This window comes from Sinohyriopsis cumingii, chromosome 6 (genome assembly GCF_028554795.1).
Source record: "Sinohyriopsis cumingii isolate HCF-2022 chromosome 6, ASM2855479v2, whole genome shotgun sequence".
Classification (NCBI taxonomy): Eukaryota; Metazoa; Mollusca; class Bivalvia; order Unionida; family Unionidae; genus Sinohyriopsis; species Sinohyriopsis cumingii.
Genome location: NC_142966.1, coordinates 86609184 through 86628846, shown reverse-complemented (window position 1 = coordinate 86628846; position 19663 = coordinate 86609184). Strand labels below are relative to the sequence as shown.

Genomic DNA, 19663 nt, shown 5'->3' with positions numbered 1-19663 from the left:
GTCCCACTTAAAGGCATCTATCCACATCTTTCAGATGATAAAGAAGCCATCTACAGTGAGAAGTCTCTATATATAAATCCTCAAAACCACTGCTTAGAATACTGTTCCTAATCTTCTTGAGTAAATGGCATGGGTCCATCATGAAGATCATTTCTCTCATTGGATTTCTGTAGTGTTTGGCAACCATCTTTGTCTGTATGGGATTTTCGTGCAGAAAGTGCATTTTTAAAAATGCACGGTTATTGCTTGACCCATCCATGCAGCAGTATATTGCCTTAAAACCATATTCATAAAGGGCATCAATACATTTCCAGGTTGTAATAAAAAGATCACATGGTGATGTCTGTGTATTTGGATAACTGGCAAATGGCCATCTGAAACCTGTTATACCATGAAAGATGTATTGCAGCACATGATTGGCCATTTTACTTTCTACGTTACCCATGCTGGCCGCATGCATCATCTTTATCTCTGGACCAGAATCAGTTAGACCAACCAATGTGCTACCAGATTTATAATGAACAATTTGTATGTCTTCTTGAATTGACATTTCATCCAAGATTAAACCTCCAAAATAGCCCTCTTGTGTCAAATTTTGTCTTTGTGCCTCATTCAACATCCATTCCATCATCTGTGGTATTATTATTCCAGGATTCTGACATACTGCATTTTTATATAGTGATAGAAACTGCTCAGATGGGAGATGTAACCAACCATTTTTAGTAGCATCTCTGTAAGCTGAGGGATTTCTGTTATACAAAGTTATTGCCATACTGATCACTTCCCTTGGCCATCTCATACCTTTACTATTTTGTACATTATAGGCCATGATTTGGGAACACAAGACTGTAAGCTGATTTTCAGTCATATTTGGTGCAATGTTTCTGAAAACTGATCTTATATCTTCAAAATGTTTCAATCCAGGCAAAGGATTTTCATTTTCTTTATCCTGATACAAATGTTGTGGATGTTCTGATTACTTATGTCTCATTCTTTCATTACTTCGGCTTTTACACATTACTCTGCTGCATCTCTGACATGTATGAGAAACACTGCCTATAGGAACTACTTTACAGCAATTGATATGTCTGATTACACATTTTGGTTCAGTAATCTTCTGCACTATGCATACCTCTTTCACATATTTATCATTGAAAAATGTAAATGGCTGTTCCTTATTCTTGTCATGGTATCCATGACACATGACATACAGAAATAATTCTGAGACAACAAAACAAGGCATTTATTGAGTTGGCCTTGAATACCAGTTTTGAACTGATGTAGAACTGAGAAAGATCTATGAATTTTCCAGCTATACACAATTGTACAATACCATCCTTACTGATGCTGATTTCTATCATCATTGTGTTACCATTAAAAGTCTCCTTGGACCTACAACCAAGCTTGCAAACACTTCCAGATTTGTCAAGCAGAAACCATTCTGATGGCTTCATGGTATGCATCACTTCAAATGGAACAGACTGACGTTTACCACTTGATGAATCCATAGTTATACCATGTATGCTCCTTATTTGTATGCCAATAACTCTCACACAAGACTTCTTCACATTTGGATATTTTCATTATTATGAAAATCAACACTGCTGGATTGCACACATCCTTAAAAGCTGGAATATCCTTTGTCAACCGAGAAATAATGTCATCAAGGTTTGTGTTTCTGTTACTGTCAATCATGAGATTCTCAGACAGCCTTAAATATAATGGACAAATCCTTTAAAAAGTGTGGTCTGTTACTCAGAATGAGACGTCTTAAAATGTACGATATGTGTATTTATGTGAATATACTATGACAGAACTGAAGGACTGGTTATCTATGTACACACATACACACACACACACACAAAAAACACTATATATATATATATATATATATATATATATATATATATATGTGTGTGTGTGTGTGTGTGTGTTTCTTGCAGTTTTCAGTTTAAAATTAAATATTTTACTCAAAACTATCAATTTAGGTTTTCTTTCTGGAGGAGTGGTGATGTAAAGTTGTAATTATTTTACAGGATTTCATAAACTCTCTCTTTATGGGATGAAAATATATCAGGTAGGTTGTCTTTGTCTACATAGTGATTTGTTTTAGTAATTAATCATTGAAAAAATAAATACATTATTATGGCATAAAAATATAATGACACAGTATCCCTAGAAATATGCATACCAATGATCATTGGTCTACTCCTATATATTTTACCAAATTAAGGAAACAATGTATTTATTCAAGAATAATACAGGTCCAAACATGTACACTTGTGCCGTATTTAAATTTAGGCGATTTGGCTTGAAAACATATTAAAGTCATATTCACATGCATAGAAATAGCCATATCAAATATATTATTTTATTTCAATCATGATATTTATACTTTATATAAAATAGGGCCCAGTTCAAAAGTAAGTAAATGAAGATATAATTGTTAACATATCAGGGCAAGAAATATTTTTGAATCTGTTCGAAAACTTGAAATTTCATTCAAAAAAGATGAGGACCTATTCCCCAGTCTATATTTTAAACACAAAAATTAATACCATTTGTATACTGGCATTAGATTGGGGGTGGGGTATGATAAGCCAATTAAGTGGTGTGTTATCATCAGTTTCCTCCTGAAATAAGTATCTGGACATTGGCCGGGGGGGGGGGGGGGGGGGGGGGTACGAACCTAAATAAAAATGTCTAGCCAGAACATACCACGTAGTAATTGTAATTTCTTCCATATTCGACAGTATTACACTTTTTCGTCTTATGCTTTATTGTTGCTAAATAGATTTTCATGATGTATGTCTCAAGGATTCTTTTTTCGAATTTCCCTCCTGTCATGAAATATCGCATTTGTAATGTTTCTTATTTTATGCAAATGTAGAAGGGTCATGACCGTTACGATACACATACAATATAGTAAATGAGCAGATTTGTTGAGATAATGTACATAATTCTATTTTACAAATAAGCGCGAAAGAAAAAAATAATTACATTTTAATATTAATATCGATGTTTCTTATTTTCGATATTCATTTTTTTGTAGACATAATGCCCACATACCAAGATGGCGGACTGTTCAGATGGACGTTGCAGTGCTTATGTGCAAATCATGGATAATTCTGTTTATGAGACTCGCTCCAGGAAGAAATATACTGAACTGGAAACAGAAAATGAAGGTGATTGTACTGTACATGGGAATTGTGGTTTAAATGCTTTTTATGACGCAGATTTGGTGAGTGATGAGCCTGACAATGCAAACAAGGCAGATCTATGCTCGCAACCTCAGTACACGAGTACACAGAATGTTGATAATACATGTTTTGACAGAGATGCCCAAGATTCGAGTCACCGTTGTAACAGCCCAACATATCAAGATGTCATATCTCAGGTTCCCAATCAGGACTATATTAGAAGACTTGATCAGGAACTAGATAATCTACCCAGAGACATGTATATTGAGAAATTGCTAGAGGTTTCACACGACAGTGAAGATATTGTAACCTGGTACAGGTCAGTTTTATTTAGTAGAGCACGAGGTTTTCCTGGCTGTCCATCTGGATATTTGGTTGTCAGAAAAAACAGAAATGGTGTAAGTAGTTTAATAAAATATGCAAGGGATTGTTATTCTTTAGCTATATTTATAAAAGGGGATCCTTGCGAGATCGATTCTATTTTTAGCAAGAAGAAATCAAACCCTAATGTACAAGCTGAACATTGTGAACATGACGATGAACATAGCTCAGGGCAAGCAGAACAAGTGATTAATTCAGCAAGACTCTCGCTAGCGGAAATCAAGAGTGATTGCGGTCATCTACAACAAACTGTTGTTTCGCTCAGAGAAGAGATTATATCTCTGAAGGCAACCCAAATCACATTGGTGAATATGAATGACCTTAATGCATTCCGTGCTGATGTAAACAATAAGGTACAGGCACAATCTCAAACAATAGAACTGCTCCGTAATGAGATTACGTCACTGAAAACTACTCAAAGCGTGTTGATGAAAGAAAATGAAACTCTCCACACCATCACCGAGCAACTTAGAGTTAAGCTGATGAAATCTTTGAGTAAACCCATGTCTTATGCGGATGTCGTTCGCACGAACAGTCCAGCTGTAAGTAACCTATCATGTAGTCCCAATGGATGTGGTGATAGCTCTCCATCAGCTGCTGCTCAGAACAAGATTCATGTGTCTAACTGTTCATCTTCCGTCTTGATCGACTCTAACAAAACTGGTTGCGATACACACTGCCGCCTATCAAGTGAATCTCAGAACAGAACTGCAGTGTCCAACTGTTTGTCTTCCGTGTTGGTTGAGGCTGACGACTCTGCATCAGGTACAACGGCAGTGGAGTCACGAACCGGTGTAACGGCCCAACCAACTATGGAAAAGAGTGGGGTCAGTGCTCTGCAAACTCTGGTTTCAAAAAGTTCGGATATAATTTCACAGACTTTCGTTAGAAGACATATCGCCCCCTTCGATGGAAATATCCCACAGATTTATAAAGCCAGTGTTCATCCTGATGTGACAAATGTTGTACGCACACCCATTCAGAATCAAAATAAACTGTTAACTTCGACTTCGACCAGGATAGAGAACGCTAGGCATCCGATTACTAGCAACAGTAATGTGAAAGGTATAGACTTGAAAACCCCTCCTAGCAAGATACCTACCGTTATTGGGGGTCAGGTAGAAAGACCTAGATCATTTGGTAAATCAGGTTTAGAAATAGGTTCAGAGAGTATTGTTGGACATGAGGATGTTGATGACAAAAATGAGAATGTTGTATTTGAAGGTGTAGTTAGACGTAGAACAAGGCGCTTTTATGTGGGTGGCATTGGCGTCAAATCTACTGCTGAAGGCCTTGGTAAATTCTTGAAAGAATACGATATAGATCCGTTATCCATAAAGTTTATCCACAGTAGACGTAATTGTCTATCGGCCAAGCTGACTGTATATAATTCAGACTGCGACACTGTTGAAAATGATGTAACATGGCCAAAAGGTGTTTATGTAAGAAGGTGGTATGGGAATCAATCTTGGCGAGACAGGTTTAGCAATCGCGATCAGGAGGCAAATGAAGGTGCAGGATGCGATATTCTGTGACTAGGGTGACAGTTAATTGTTAATAAATTTGCCATTATGTTCTGTCGTAAGTTAATGTGTTTTGTCATCTTTGTCATTTTAGTCCTGCTTTCACGATGCATAAGTATTAATATGCCTATATTGCAAGTTAATATGAATCTTAATATACTGACCTGGAATGTTAGAGGAATTATGTCCTCTGCTCTTAGCTTTAGTGCAATGCTGGATAGATATAATGTTGACGTAGCTTGCGTAACTGAACATAAACTATTACAGCACATACTTCCATTTTGCGATACTATTCGTTCTGATTATAAATGCACTGCTAAGGCAGAGGATATTTCCTCTAATTGTATGTTAATAAAATGTGGTAAAGGAGGAGTTGCAATCTTCTGCAAAACTTCTCTCATGAGATATGCTAACTTTATAGATGAAGTTAATAGTGACAGAGTTGTTGGCATAGAATTCAAATTTCCCGATATGCAAAATGTATATATTTTTTGTGTATATATGCCGACCCTATTATATGGCATAGATTGTTACAAAGCGCAAATTGAGTTGATTCAAAATCTCTATGATCAGTACTCACAGCTGGGGGACGTGTATTTTACTGGTGATTTCAATGCAGTAGCTGAACCAGCCACTTTCAGAGATTACAAAGATAGAGTATTTCATGAGTTCTTGCGATATAATAATCTAGTGAGTGCTGGACATTTAATAATATGCACTGGTTCCCGCTATACGTTCACCCCAGCAAGAACGATGATTGATCATTTTGTACTGTCGGATCAATGCATAGGTAGATTACGAAGTGTGCACATTGTTTCAGATCACGAAGAGCACGCGATATCTGACCACCTCCCTATCCTTACTTCCCTTCGTACAGTGACCTGTGGGAGAGACTTCAGACAGTCTATGAAGAGAAACAACATAGCCTGGAATAAACTAAACGCTGATATCTTGAAAAACTATCAATCTGAGCTGGACCTTCGCCTGAAAACTTTAGATATAGATACTATTTCGGACAATGTTGATAGCTTTTACCAGCATATTGTTAATGCAATACAGCAGTCAAGCGACATCGCGCTTCCAAAGTCTAAATTCAATTATCATGCCAAACCATATTGGTCAAATGAACTCAAAGAAGCACATAAACTTCAAAGACATGCTAGGTATACTTGGATAAATGAGGGAAGACCGAGGGGTAGTCAATTTAATTCTTACAGAGAATATAAAGATAAGAAGAGAGACTTTAGAAACGTTCAAAAACTGGCTGTGGAAAAATATATGGGGGAGGTGTATGAAGAAATTGAAAAAGCACATGAATGCGATGTAAGACACTTTTAGAAAATGATCAACATTAAGAGAGGGAACAATACAAATTTTTGTCAGGAACTATCAACTGATGGAGTTTGTGTCCGTGATGATGATTCCATCGCAAATGGCTTTGCTAGATACTATGAGGACATTCACACGCCAAATTTAAACCATAGTTTTGACGGAAACTTTTATGAATTTATAGAGAGAGAATTAAATCGGGGTCTACAGGACGAAGTAAGCCATATCGAGGCCTTACAGACCAGTATCAGATTAAATGAAGTAAGAGAAATCATTAAAGGTCTAAAGAAATCAAAAGCATCGGGCCATGATCAAATTTGCAATGAACATTTGATCTATGGCAGCGACTACCTCATCGAGTGTAAGACAATTTTATTTACTCGGATGATTGATCAATCTTACATACCTGTAGATTGCAAAAAAGGGTTAGTAATACCACTGTACAAAGGTAACAGAAAATCAAAGAACTCCCTCGAAAGTTACAGGCCTGTTACTTTACTGCCTGTTATCTACAAAACCTTTGAGAAAATTATTCATGAACGTTTGGTAACTTGGCTCAAAGATACTAATTCTAGTATACCCAGTTCACAACAACATGGTTACCAAAAAGGTTTAGGCTGCACAACAGCGAGTTTTGTGCTGTTGCAATCAGTACAATATAATGTAAACATGGGTTCACGGGTTTTTGCTGCTTTTCTTGATACAAAAAAGGCATTTGATACCGTGTGGCACGAAGGACTGCTTTTTAAATTATTCACGTTGGGAATTACGGGTAAATCCCTTTTGATATTTTCTAACATGTATACAAATTTACAGAGTAAAGTTCTTGTAAATGGGCAATTTTCAGATTGGTTCTCAATTGGCCAAGGAGTGAGACAAGGGGGTGTTTTGTCAACCTTGATGTACACAATATTTATAAATGACTTGCTGCTACAGTTAGAAAATAGTGGATTTGGAGCAAAGATTGGATCCTTAGCTGTGGGAAATCCAACCCTAGCTGATGATATTTCACTTTTGGCTATATATCCTAGCAATCTACAAAAGCTGTTAGATATAGCATACGACTACAGTAATAAGTGGCGATTTGAGCTTAGTGTTACAAAGTCATACATTATCATTTTCGGACCCCAATACAAGAATTTTATCAATATGAAATGGTATCTTGGCCCGTCATGTTTGCCGGTTACCGATTCGGCAACACACCTGGGTCACCGGATTAACTCAAAGCTGACGTCGCATGACGCAATACTCGATGCATGCAAAAAAGGGAAAAAATCTTTTCACGGTCTGTTTGGTATTGGCATTAAACCGAATGGTTTAAATCCTTTGGTTGCTGCAAATGTAATTAAAAAGGTAATTTTCCCTTCAATGTTTTATGGAAGTGAATTATGGTGTAACATTTCAAAAAGTGACCTCGCTTTATTGGATAAAACTCTGAGGTATTTTGCCAAACATTTACAAGGTTTTCCAATACATACAAGATCAGACATTGCCCTGGGAATGCTAGGATGGACATCAGCGCAGTCCGAAATTGATAGAAGAAAATTGATGTTTTTACACAGATTGTGTTTGATGCCTAACAATGTACATACTAAACGTGTGTTTAACGTTGCGTTATTTCACTTCATTCTGAGCGGATGCATGTCAAGCTGCGGGTTAATTTCAAATTTATATTATACCTCAAAGAAGTTTGACTTGCTCGGGTATCTAACTGATTATTTACATCATTCTGAAATTCCAGATAAACATAATTGGAAAGAAATTGTAAGGTCAAAAATTGTTGGTCTTGAAAATAGCCTCTGGAGAGTTCGTATGTCTAATCAAGCAGATTTTGATAGATTCTCTTCGATACACGAATACTTATGACCTGCCTCAGTGTGGCAGTCGGCTAAAACTAGACAACACACTAAGGTATTTACATATGTAGCTAAACTATGGGCTGCTGTTCCACAAACACAGCTTGATATGTGTATTAGATGTGGGAATGTTTATACAGACTTGATACTTCATTGTTGTGTTAGTTGTCCTTATATGTCGAACTTTCGAAATTCTTTCTGGGATTTCCTTACTGATAAATTTCCCCTGAGCCTGCACATTACGTTATTTAATGCAGAAGATGAGCTGCAACTACAATATCTTTTAGGTAAAAGGTTACCATCAGGAGTAATCGACAAAGAAAACTCCAAGCTATTCGTCCTGTATGCAGCATACTTTGTCATGCAGTGTGCAGCTATCTTCTGTAAATAAGGTACTGAAACTTGCAACTTATGAGTTGACGAACACTTTGTTGATTGATATTGCGTAAGAATTTGTATTCCAATATAGAACATTTTTTTTTTTTTTTTTTTTTTTTTTTAAATATTTATTGATTGTATTCAGATGATTTATTCTTATATCATGTAATCTTCCATGGAAGGAAATAAAGATGATGATGATGATGATGAAGAATAATACAGGTCCAAACATGTACACTTGTGTCGTATTTAAATTTAGGCGATTTGGCTTGAAAACATATTAAAGTCATATTCACATGCATAGAAATAGCCATATCAAATATATTATTTTATTTCAATCATGATATTTATACTTTATATAAAATAGGGCCCAGTTCAAAAGTAAGTAAATGAAGATATAATTGTTAACATATCAGGACAAGAAATATTTTTGAATCTGTTCGAAAACTTGAAATTTCATTCAAAAAATATGAGGACCTATTCCCCAGTCTATATTTTAAACACAAAAATTAATACCATTTGTATACTGGCATTAGATTGGGGGTGGGGTATGATAAGCCAATTAAGTGGTGTGTTATCATCAGTTTCCTCCTGAAATAAGTATCTGGACATTGGCCGGGGGGGGGGGGGGTACGAACCTAAATAAAAATGTCTAGCCAGAACATACCACGTAGTAATTGTAATTTCTTCCATATTCGACAGTATTACACTTTTTCGTCTTATGCTTTATTGTTGCTAAATAGATTTTCATGACGTATGTCTCAAGGATTCTTTTTTCGAATTTCCCTCCTGTCATGAAATATCGCATTTGTAATGTTTCTTATTTTATGCAAATGTAGAAGGGTCATGACCGTTACGATACACATACAATATAGTAAATGAGCAGATTTGTTGAGATAATGTACATAATTCTATTTTACAAATAAGCGCGAAAGAAAAAAATAATTACATTTTAATATTAATATCGATGTTTCTTATTTTCGGTATTCATTTTTTTGTAGACATAATGCCCAATAGGACATAGTACATAATTAATTTTACTATATGTTCTATACATTTGTTTCTCAGTACTGACCTTTTCACTGTGTGACAATCAGTGCAAATCATATGTTAATCTAAAATACCTACACAGATGACTTCACGGTGAAGTTCTTGTCAAAGGTTGACCTGCTCTTTTTTTAGATGATTGACTGTCAACATAACAGCATGTAAACAGAACACATATTTCACTTCCGGATCATCACCAAGGCTTTATTACTCACTGTGCACTGTCGCCAAAATACATACAGACAACAACACCCTGAGCTCATATTATCAAGAATAAACAGTTACCTTTAAATCCCTACCAAAAATGCATAAATAAAACTCTTCTATCACCACCAAAATGAGAGAGGAAAAAATGTTCTAAAAATAGACTAGAACTACATTAGTGCGTACTGAACTGGAAGTATTAATTGTGATGTAATTCCAATAGTCATATTCACTCCGAAGTAGAACGGAAGTAGATCTTTAGAACGGTCGCCCATGTGTGGAAGACACGAAGCAATGGATAAACATTTTGCAAAATTGGCCTTTCAGAATCAGTACGATTGCTTATACGATAATGGATGAAAGGTGTGGAATGTCTTCTTCACAGTGGTGTACGTTATGAGTGACCGAATGCGTAGATAGTATTGGCAAATTAGATCGGAGTCATCAAGGGGTCAAATTGTGACCGGCGAGAGTTAGTTACCTTGGGTTATATAGTGAGTGTACACATTAGTTTACCCCAGAATCAAGTGTCTGTGATCTACTGTCAAACAAATCGATATGAGATCAAGGCTGCAGTTAGATTCTCAGCTGCACAATGTCTAGCTACGATGTCGTAGCCTCAACTTGATTTGTTGTGGTTGAGGCTACGAACTGATCCCATATCATGTAATGGAGCAAAAAAAAATCATCACTGAAGTCAGAAAAACAAACAGTGTAGAAATCAACTACATAAGTATAAACATGTTGTGAAAGAAGTTTAGCTTATTTTGACTTCATTAAGCCCTTACACGATAAAATAAATTGGCATGGTTACTCTAACCTTATCCTGTCCACCATGACAGCCAACGCGAGACTCTCGCCGTGACCCCTTTTCTACGTAAGGCTTGCCAGAACATATTTGGGATATTCTACGCTATATTATCATCAATCAAGTGCGAATAATCGCTTCTTGGTTGAATTTCAAAGTTGCCGATAAACCGTATTTACTTTTAATGCGCAGATTTTCTGACCCAAACGGCGCCAAATTTTTACTACAATTTGTTTACATTTCCAAATAAGGCGTCAATGTCCTAATATGGCACACAAACAAACGGGGCTGAGAACGGAAGTAATCATTATTTGAAATAACATGGCAGACGATCTAAACGAAAATATCGGCTGAAAAAAGTAAACGAGATTTTACAACTATTTCTACAATGATTTTCGATACTTCCGGTATTAAATAAGAGGACTACTCTATTTATTGGATTATATGCAAGGAATGTGTTTAAAGTGTTATTATTAGGCTAAAAGAGCGCCGGGTGTGATTCACACCCGGCTTGCTCCATTAACACATATATGCTCATGTTAGTACCCTGTCCACGAGGTACGAGTAAGGGTACTGATATTAGTACTACACAATGTCAAGTTCGAGTGCCCCCACAGGCGCAAAACAATTCTTCATGATGAAATAGCTTTGCTTGTTTCAGATAGTGAATTTAAGATTTAGGAAATATGAAATGTACTCACCGACTCAGGATAATAATGGAATACATGTCAGTAAATCCACTTGAATACGTTACATCATGTACACACACTAACCCTGATGCATGCGTAGGCACACAGACCGGTTAATCTTCGATCCAAAATTCAGTGGCACACAAATGCATACATGGAATCACTATTAAAAGTGACTAACTGTATCATCAGGAAACACTCAATGAGAATAAACACGGTTATTTTGTGGACAAATTCGCTAAAAGACAGAATGTACACAATCCGCCATGCCGTAACACTGCTTCTTGGCCCACTATTGAAACGTCGCTTCCTTTCGCAAAAACAGAAAAGTTGGGAGTCCAATTTCCTTCGTGCTAACATAAACAATTATAACGCCTTGAATCACTCTATAATTCGAGATGCTGCCTGCGACGACACTTTATTGTGCAACATTTCCCGTTGTTTAAATGGTTGTTGCACAAACAAGCCCGCGCGTTCAACTTCGAATTGCTCTTGGGCGGCCGATAGCGGTCACGTGATGTCAGCAGCCGAGGAATCCCGAGTTGCGTCAAACCGTGTGTTCAATTCAAGGTCAAGCAGGCGTGGCGTAAACTCGGCAATATACAATTCTGTGTACGATCGTTTATCTGGCGGTGACTCCAGTCACAAAGATTTTTTTAAAAAATGAATGAATTTGGGCAAAATAAATATTTGGAAGGTATTGAACAATTTAGGAAAGAAAAGGAGTCTGACAAATGCTATGGCAAAAATGTGAAATGGCAGGATCATATTATATATTTTGAGCAAGTTGCTTATAGGAATAATTGGAATAAAAGTGAAAGGGCTCAACAACTTGCAATGTGTTTAAGAGGGGTAGCACAGCGGTTACTAGGTGACTTAGACCGAACTAAAATAGGGAACTATGACTTTCTTAAAGCTGCTTTAGAACAAAGATTCAGTCCAATAGAAAAGGAAACTGCTTATAGATGCGAGTTTAGAAATAGGCTAAGACGAAATTCGGAGTACGCTGCAGACTGTGATTATGCTTTGAGATGACTAGCCTGTTGCGCATTTCCGACGATTCCCGTTTCCGCTAGGGAAGACGTTTTGATAGCTCAATATATATGTGGGGTAGGGAGTCAGGAAATTAGAAAGTATGTTCAATCTGGGCATCCTAATACTCTTAGATGATGCAATGACCAACGCCATGGACTATGAGGCATTTGAAGTGACTTAGTCAAATTTACAAAAACCTGTAAATAAAAAGAGCAAAGACAGTGAGTAACACGCGTTCGAGTATTGATAACCTTGCAAGAGCAAAGTTCTCCGAGAATCTGTGGAAACAGAAGAGAAATTTTCGACCAATAATAAAAGATAGACAAATATGGTAATTGAGAATATGCATAGGACGGGTAGGAATACAACCTATCGGGCAAATCATCAGACTGCCAGAGTAAATCAGAGGGTTATAGTCCTATTCAATAACGGTTGTTACGTACCTTGACTTAATAATTCCCCTAATTTACCCATGATGCAACTCCGCCGAGCAAATCTATATGCTGTGATGGAGGCCAACAAAGCATATAATTAAAGCTATCCAACATTATATAATGTGTATGTATCTTATTAATCACGTCTTCATTTGATATCAATTTATACGGTTCTCATCAGTCTAAATCAATCTATGCCAATAAAAGTGTGTTAAAATGCAGACTATTTTATTTTATATTTTTTAATAACTATTGCATGCGAATTTAACGATTTTCATATCCTCGCAACGTGCCTCTACGCATGCCGTTTTGCGATGGTACCATATATTTCGATGCAAATACAATAGATGTGAGGTATATAATACAAGCTATACAGCAGTATATAATATGTGTAGATATGTTATTAATTTATTATTACTTCTTCATTTGTCTGTCCGTTAATCTAATGCTTTCCTATACGAAACATATCGAGCTTCATATCCTTGCTATATTCCTCCACCCATGCTGTTTTGCGATGGTGCCGCATATTTCGATGCTAATACCGTATATGTGAAGCATATAGTCCAAGCTATACAACAGTATATAATATTTGTAATGACGACATCATTTGTCTGTCCGTGCGCCTAATGCAGTCATACACGAACGTTATTTGTATAGGCAGAAAAGTCATACCAATCGTAAACAATCATCGATTTGTACAAATCTGATATCATTGGTAAGTTTTTCATCACTCTAAAGCCATCTGTGCCAATATAATTTTTTACAAACGCAAAATAAAAACGTTTATATTTTTTATTCAGTATCGCTTGCGAATCTACCGATTTTCATATCCAGATTACGTGTATCTACTCATGCCGTTTTCTGATGGTACCACATATTTGGATGCTAAAACAAAAGATGTGAAGCATAGAATTCAAGCTATACAACAGTCTATAATATGTGTAGGTATCTTATTATGGACGTCTTCATTTTTCTATCTGTGCGCCTAACGACTTCCCATACAAACGTTACCGAACTTCATATCCTTGATACATGCGTCTACCCATGCCGTTTTAGGATGGTGCCACATATCTCGATGATAATACTATGAATGTGAAGCATAAAATCCAAACTATACATCAGTATATACTATGTGTATGTATCTTTTTAAGTAGGCCCCCTACGTCTTCATTTGTCTGTTCGTGCGCCTAATGCCTACCTATTCAAACGTTTTCCGTATAGGCAAATAAGTCATACCAATAGTATATAACCACGGATTTTGAAAATTTTTTATATGGATCTCATTACTGAAAATCGATATAAAAATGTGCAAAAATGCAAAATAAAATAGTTGGTGTTTTTGACTCTATCGCTTACGGTTAACAACTTTACCGATCTACATATCCATGCTATGTGCCTCTACCCTTGCCTTGTGGCCATGGTGCCACACATTTCGATGCTAATACTATAGATTTCAAGCATAGAATTCAAGCTATCCAACAGTTAATAATGTCTGTATGTATCTTATTAAATACGTCTTCATTTGTCCGTCCGTGCGCCTAATGCGCCTTCCTGTACAAACGTCTTCCGCACACAGTAGACAAATCAGTCAAACCAATCTTATTCAACCACCCATTCTGACAACTTTGATATTAATTTATACGTTCATCATCACTCTAGCTCGATCTATGCCAATAGAACTGTGCAAAACTGCAAAATAAAAAAGTTGGTATTTTTTTATTCAGTATCGCTTAGGGTTAGCGACTAGCTAGTTGAGATATCCGAAACGGGAGTATTGCTCGCCCAAAATAAGGATTGTAAATTCACGCACACGGTTTCTGAGTTCAGTGTACCAAAGAGCTCTTGAAGGGAGCCTATTGTCAGGGTCGGTAACAACCCTTATATAACAGGCCTATACTTGCGATGGATTGGGTCACATTAGTAAGGACTGCTCCAAATAGATCCAATAATATGTTCAGGTGAAACCGGAACAATCGGCTAAAAGTGGTGTAGGGTTAAACTAGAATGAGCTGTTCTTGAGGCCGAAAGTTTTTCCCACTATTATGAATGCAATAAGAAGAGGAATAAAGATGCTGGGCAACTTTCAAATTAACTGATATTGCTCAAACCTTTTTTTTTTCTTTCTGTCAACGTGTGTCAAACGTCTGTGAATTTTTTAGAAGTTACTGTGTCCGCTGTAATACTTATTTCTAAACAAGGTTTTGAAAGACTTGTGTCGGGAGTAGTTAAGTAGGACACTATAGCGTCAATGGGAATTGCCATTAAATAAAACATGCTGGGGGTGATATAGCGAAAAGGGGGAATTTAACATACAAGGGGGAATTTAACATAAGGCCTGTAAAGCGACAAGGGGAATTGAACATGGTTGATATGTATACCACAGGCACTTGATTTTGTTGTTGAGTTTAATTGTAGTGGCGTGCGCACAATTGTGCATGTGCCACTTTTTTTCTGACTGCACCGCAGCCTGCTTGTTGTTCCTGGGGAAGGGGATGGTAACACCTCCCCGTGGCTTTTATGGATTCAAGGAACCCTGATAGTTTGGCCTCAATCTGTGGGTCCATAAAGGTCCCTGCAGTTGAATGGTTGGCTGTCATTGGTGGGAAGGAGAGCTCGGGAACGGTCCTGCTTGCTTTACATAGCTGGTTTCTTGTTGCATTTGCCTGGTGTTTCTTGCGATTTTTTTTAAATAAATTTTTTCTTTCTTTTTTTTTCTTCGATTTTTTAAATATTTTTTCTTCTTCAAAATGTTTTGAAAGGAGGGGGGATGTTCTATGCTGTTTATGGAGGTTCTTAGTAGATATCATGTATGAAGAGAGATTTTCAAGGTTATTATGGTATTACTAGTCGAGGTGTTTAGGTGTGTTTCCTACGTTATGTTATTTATAAGTTTTTAGATATTACCTCTTTAAGTTATTTATTAATTAATGTTTTTAGAGATTGAATGTTATTTATACTTTATTTAGCAAGAGACCGGAGTCCTAGCCGATTACACGGTTCGTTAAGGACATCTAGGACCGGAATCCTAGCTGATTACTCGGTTCGTTAAGGACATCTAGGACATCCGATTTTGCGGTTTCCTTAGTTTTTTTTATAGGTGCTTCGTAAGTGAATTATTTATTAATACTTTTATAAAATTGAATGATATGTTATGGGTTTTTATGTGGTGGCTTCTAAATTTATTTAGCTAGTTACTGGGTCTTTTGGTTTTGTGGGGATAGTAATTATATTTTGTTCCTAAGTCCTACTGAGTCTATGAATTGATTTATATTTTTATATGCTGATTGTTTATTTTTATTGGAGTCCATAAGTAACTCTGGGTATGTGTGTGGTGATCCAATCTCTTTTTGGTTTTTGATAAATATTTTCCGAGTGGGTTGATATTTTGGGCATATATTGAATACGTGGTGTAGATCTTCGGTGGTGTGACAGTTAAAGCAGTTAATGGTTGCTGGTTTGGGTCCTATAAACCTTCCAAAACTGCTTGCTAGTTTAGTTTTTCCAGTTATTATCCTGTTTATGGTTTTCTGTTCTGAATAGGTGCCCTTAGGTAGCTGTATGTTCATATCTACGTTTTTTTGGGTTTCATGGTGCTTTTTACTTTTTGTGGAGGAGTTCCAAAAATCTTGCCATATTTGGTCTATATATGTTTGTGCGAAGCTTATTGCTTCTGTAGAGCTATAGTTAAGCTTGATAGAGTTTTGATCTCCTAGTTTGGTTTTTGCAACTTTGTCTGCTGTTTCGTTGCCAGAGATTCCAATGTGCGACTGTATCCACATGAGCTCGACTAATTGATGTGCTGTGGTGATATCGTCGATTAATTGGCATGCTCTGTCGAGGAATTGTTCCCTAGAGTGTGTATTGCGATTTTAGATCGATTTGATAACGCTTAGGGAATCGCTTATAATGACTGCTTTAGGTATTTGGTTGTCTTTGATCCATTGTAGTGATTCAAATATAGCCCAGAATTCAGTGGTGTAAATGGAGCAATAGTCAGGTAATCTGGATCCCGTTTGTATATTGAATTCAGGGATGACTATTGCTGCTGCTGTTCTTGGTGGGTTGTTTGTTTTTGATCCATCGGTATATATTTTAACATAGTCCGGGTATTTTTGGTTGATTTCGTTTACCAGTACAGGTTTTAGTAAGTTTTCTTGCCCTTCTTTATTGCCTAATTTGGTAACTTCAATGTTAATCCTTGGTGGTTTTTGTAACCATGGTGATTTGTTCTGGTCTGTATTGTTTCTTACCTGCTTTTTTAGTAGAGGTATCTTTTCTCTTAGTTCAAGGATTACTTTGCTACTTGGTGTGATGGGTATGATTTTGGGTTTGAAGACAACTTTACACTTATTTATAGCTATTTTGGTGGGATAGTTGTCTGGGTGGGTATCTAATCGAATGGAGTATCGGAGGAGCAGTTCTTGCCTACGTAATTTTAAGGGTAGTTCTCCTGTTAGTGTTTGTAGTTCTTCTAATGATGTTGAGGGGGTGTTCCTGTGCATAATAGTAAGGCTTTTCTCTGGATAGTGTCACATTTTTGTAGTACAGGCTGCTTAGCCGAGTTATATGCTTGGCAACCGTAATCCAGTTTTGATCTAATTAGGCATTTATATATCGTGAGGAGGGTTTCCTGGTTGGATCCCCAGTCAATCCCTGTGATGTTCCTGAGTAAATTGAGATCCTTGTTACAATTCTGGGTGAGTTGTTCAAGGTGCTGTTTCCATGTGAGGTGGTTGTCAAAGAACATTCCTATGAATTTTACTACTGTTAGGTATTTGATTAATTGATTTTGTATATAGAAGTTTGGATAGACTAGGTTGTTATTTCGTTTGGGGGTGAATATGATTGCCACAGTTTTTTCACGAGATATTTTAAAACCCCATTTGTCCGCCCATCTCCCTATGTTGTCTAGGCTCTGCTGGATTTCTTTAACTTCTGTGTTATTGGCAGGATTACCATTCCTCCATATGCCACTATCGTCTGCAAATTGTGACAAGTTTATTTTTGCGGAGGCTGCATTGAGGTCAAGGTCGTTTACCATTAGGTTAAATAGTAACGGACTTATTACACTGCCTTGCGGTGTTCCATTTTCAAGTGAAAATTCTTCCGAATGGGTGTTGCCTATTCTTGTGGTAATTTTCCGGCCTGTGAGGAAATCGCCAATCCAGTTGAACAAGCGTCCAGTTATTCCAAATTGGTTTAATTTGGCCATTAGTCCATTGGTCCATACTAGGTCGAACGCTTTTTCTAGGTCTAAAAAAAACGCTATGAGGTTGCGATCGGTTTTCCTATGTGCGTTAAAAGCGAGTTTGATGTCTGTTTCCAATCTGAAAAGTTGGTCAGTGGTGGACTGTTTGTTCCGAAAGCCACATTGATTTATGGAGAGTAGGTTATTGGTTTCTAGGTGGTGTTTTAACCTATTTGCGATTATTGTCTCCATTATTTTGCAAATATTGTTTGTAAGGGAGATGGGTCGGTACGAATTTATGTTGTTGGGATCTTTGCCTAGCTTGGGGATTGGTATTACTATGGCCTGTTTCCATTTGGTGGGTAGTTGGCCTTTATCCCATATCCTATTAAAGAGTTTGATTATGGCTATTGTTATATTGATATGTAGTTTTTTGTAGATAATGTAACCAAACTGATCCTTACCAGGGAATGTTTCGTTTTTGGATCGTAGGGCTATCTTCCATTCATGTACTGTGATGTCGCTATTTAGGTGAGATTCTTTTGTTCCTTGGTTTTGAAACATTTGAGCTTGGGTTCCCTCCATTAGGTTTTTGTGTTCTTGAACGTTTTTGGTGTGATTATTGTTGCTACTCATGTTCGAAAAATGCTTCGCTAGGAGGTCTGCCTTATCTTTATTTGTTATGGCATTTTTAATTTTTGGGGCTGAGGTAGTTGCTTTCCCTTTTATGGCTTTTATCTTGTCCCATATTTGTTCTGAGTTTGATTTTAGACTCAGTTTAGAGCAAAAGGTTTGCCATAGATTAATTTTAGCAGTTTTTATAGTTTGTTTTAGTGCTTTTTCTTTATCTTTATATTGCTGGAAGTAATATAATTTTTGGTGCGTTTATGTTTATTTAAGGCCCTTTTTTGGTCTTTATGTGCTATAGTGCACTGTTTAGTCCACCATGGTACAGGGTTTTTATTTTGGATATTAGTTGTCTTTGGTATGCATCGGTTAGCTGCTTCTATAGTTGTGTCTGTTATGTTATCATAATACATGTCAATACTTGGGCTTTCTAAGTTATCTGGATTTACTCTAGCTAGTAATAATTGGAATTGGTCCCAGTCTGCCTGTTGGTACCTCCATTTAGGTGGGGTTTCGTTTGGAATGTGTTGAGTTTTTGTTTGAATATTGATTGTGATGGGAAAATGGTCTCTTCCTAACGTATCTTCCTGATCCACCCACCAATTTGTGATATTTGCCAATTTTGGGGTAGTGATGGTTAGGTCTATGGCTGAGAGAGTGCCATCCTCAGGGTTTAATCTAGTGTTCGACCCGTCATTTAAGATGACCAGATTGTTCTCAGTTATCCATTTTTCAACCATTTTTCCTCTTTGATCTTTCTTTTTACCTCCCCATAATTCACTGTGTGCGTTGAAGTCGCCACAGATCATTAGATTGTTGTTCTTGTTATTAGTGATTGCCTTTAGTGAGATTAGGTTGGTAGGGCAGAAGGTACCCCCTGGGTCGTATGCATTTATTATTTGAATGTTTGTGGTTCCTATATTTATCATTACTGACATTATTTCGATGCTATTATTGACGTTTA

At 36.9% G+C, this 19663-nt stretch overlaps 1 protein-coding gene across 1 annotated transcript in view; it reads right to left on the bottom strand.

Moving 5' to 3' along the window:
• Nucleotides 1–13067, bottom strand: part of LOC149797379 (uncharacterized) — a 137415-nt gene extending 124348 nt beyond the window's left edge. Inside the window, exon 1 of the mRNA XM_089962153.1 lies at nt 11428–13067. Within this exon, the coding sequence (XP_089818279.1) occupies nt 11428–11453 (26 nt within the window). The 5' untranslated portion in view covers nt 11454–13067. The remainder of the gene's footprint in view (nt 1–11427) is intronic.
• Between the last annotated feature and the right edge of the window lie 6596 nt (nt 13068–19663).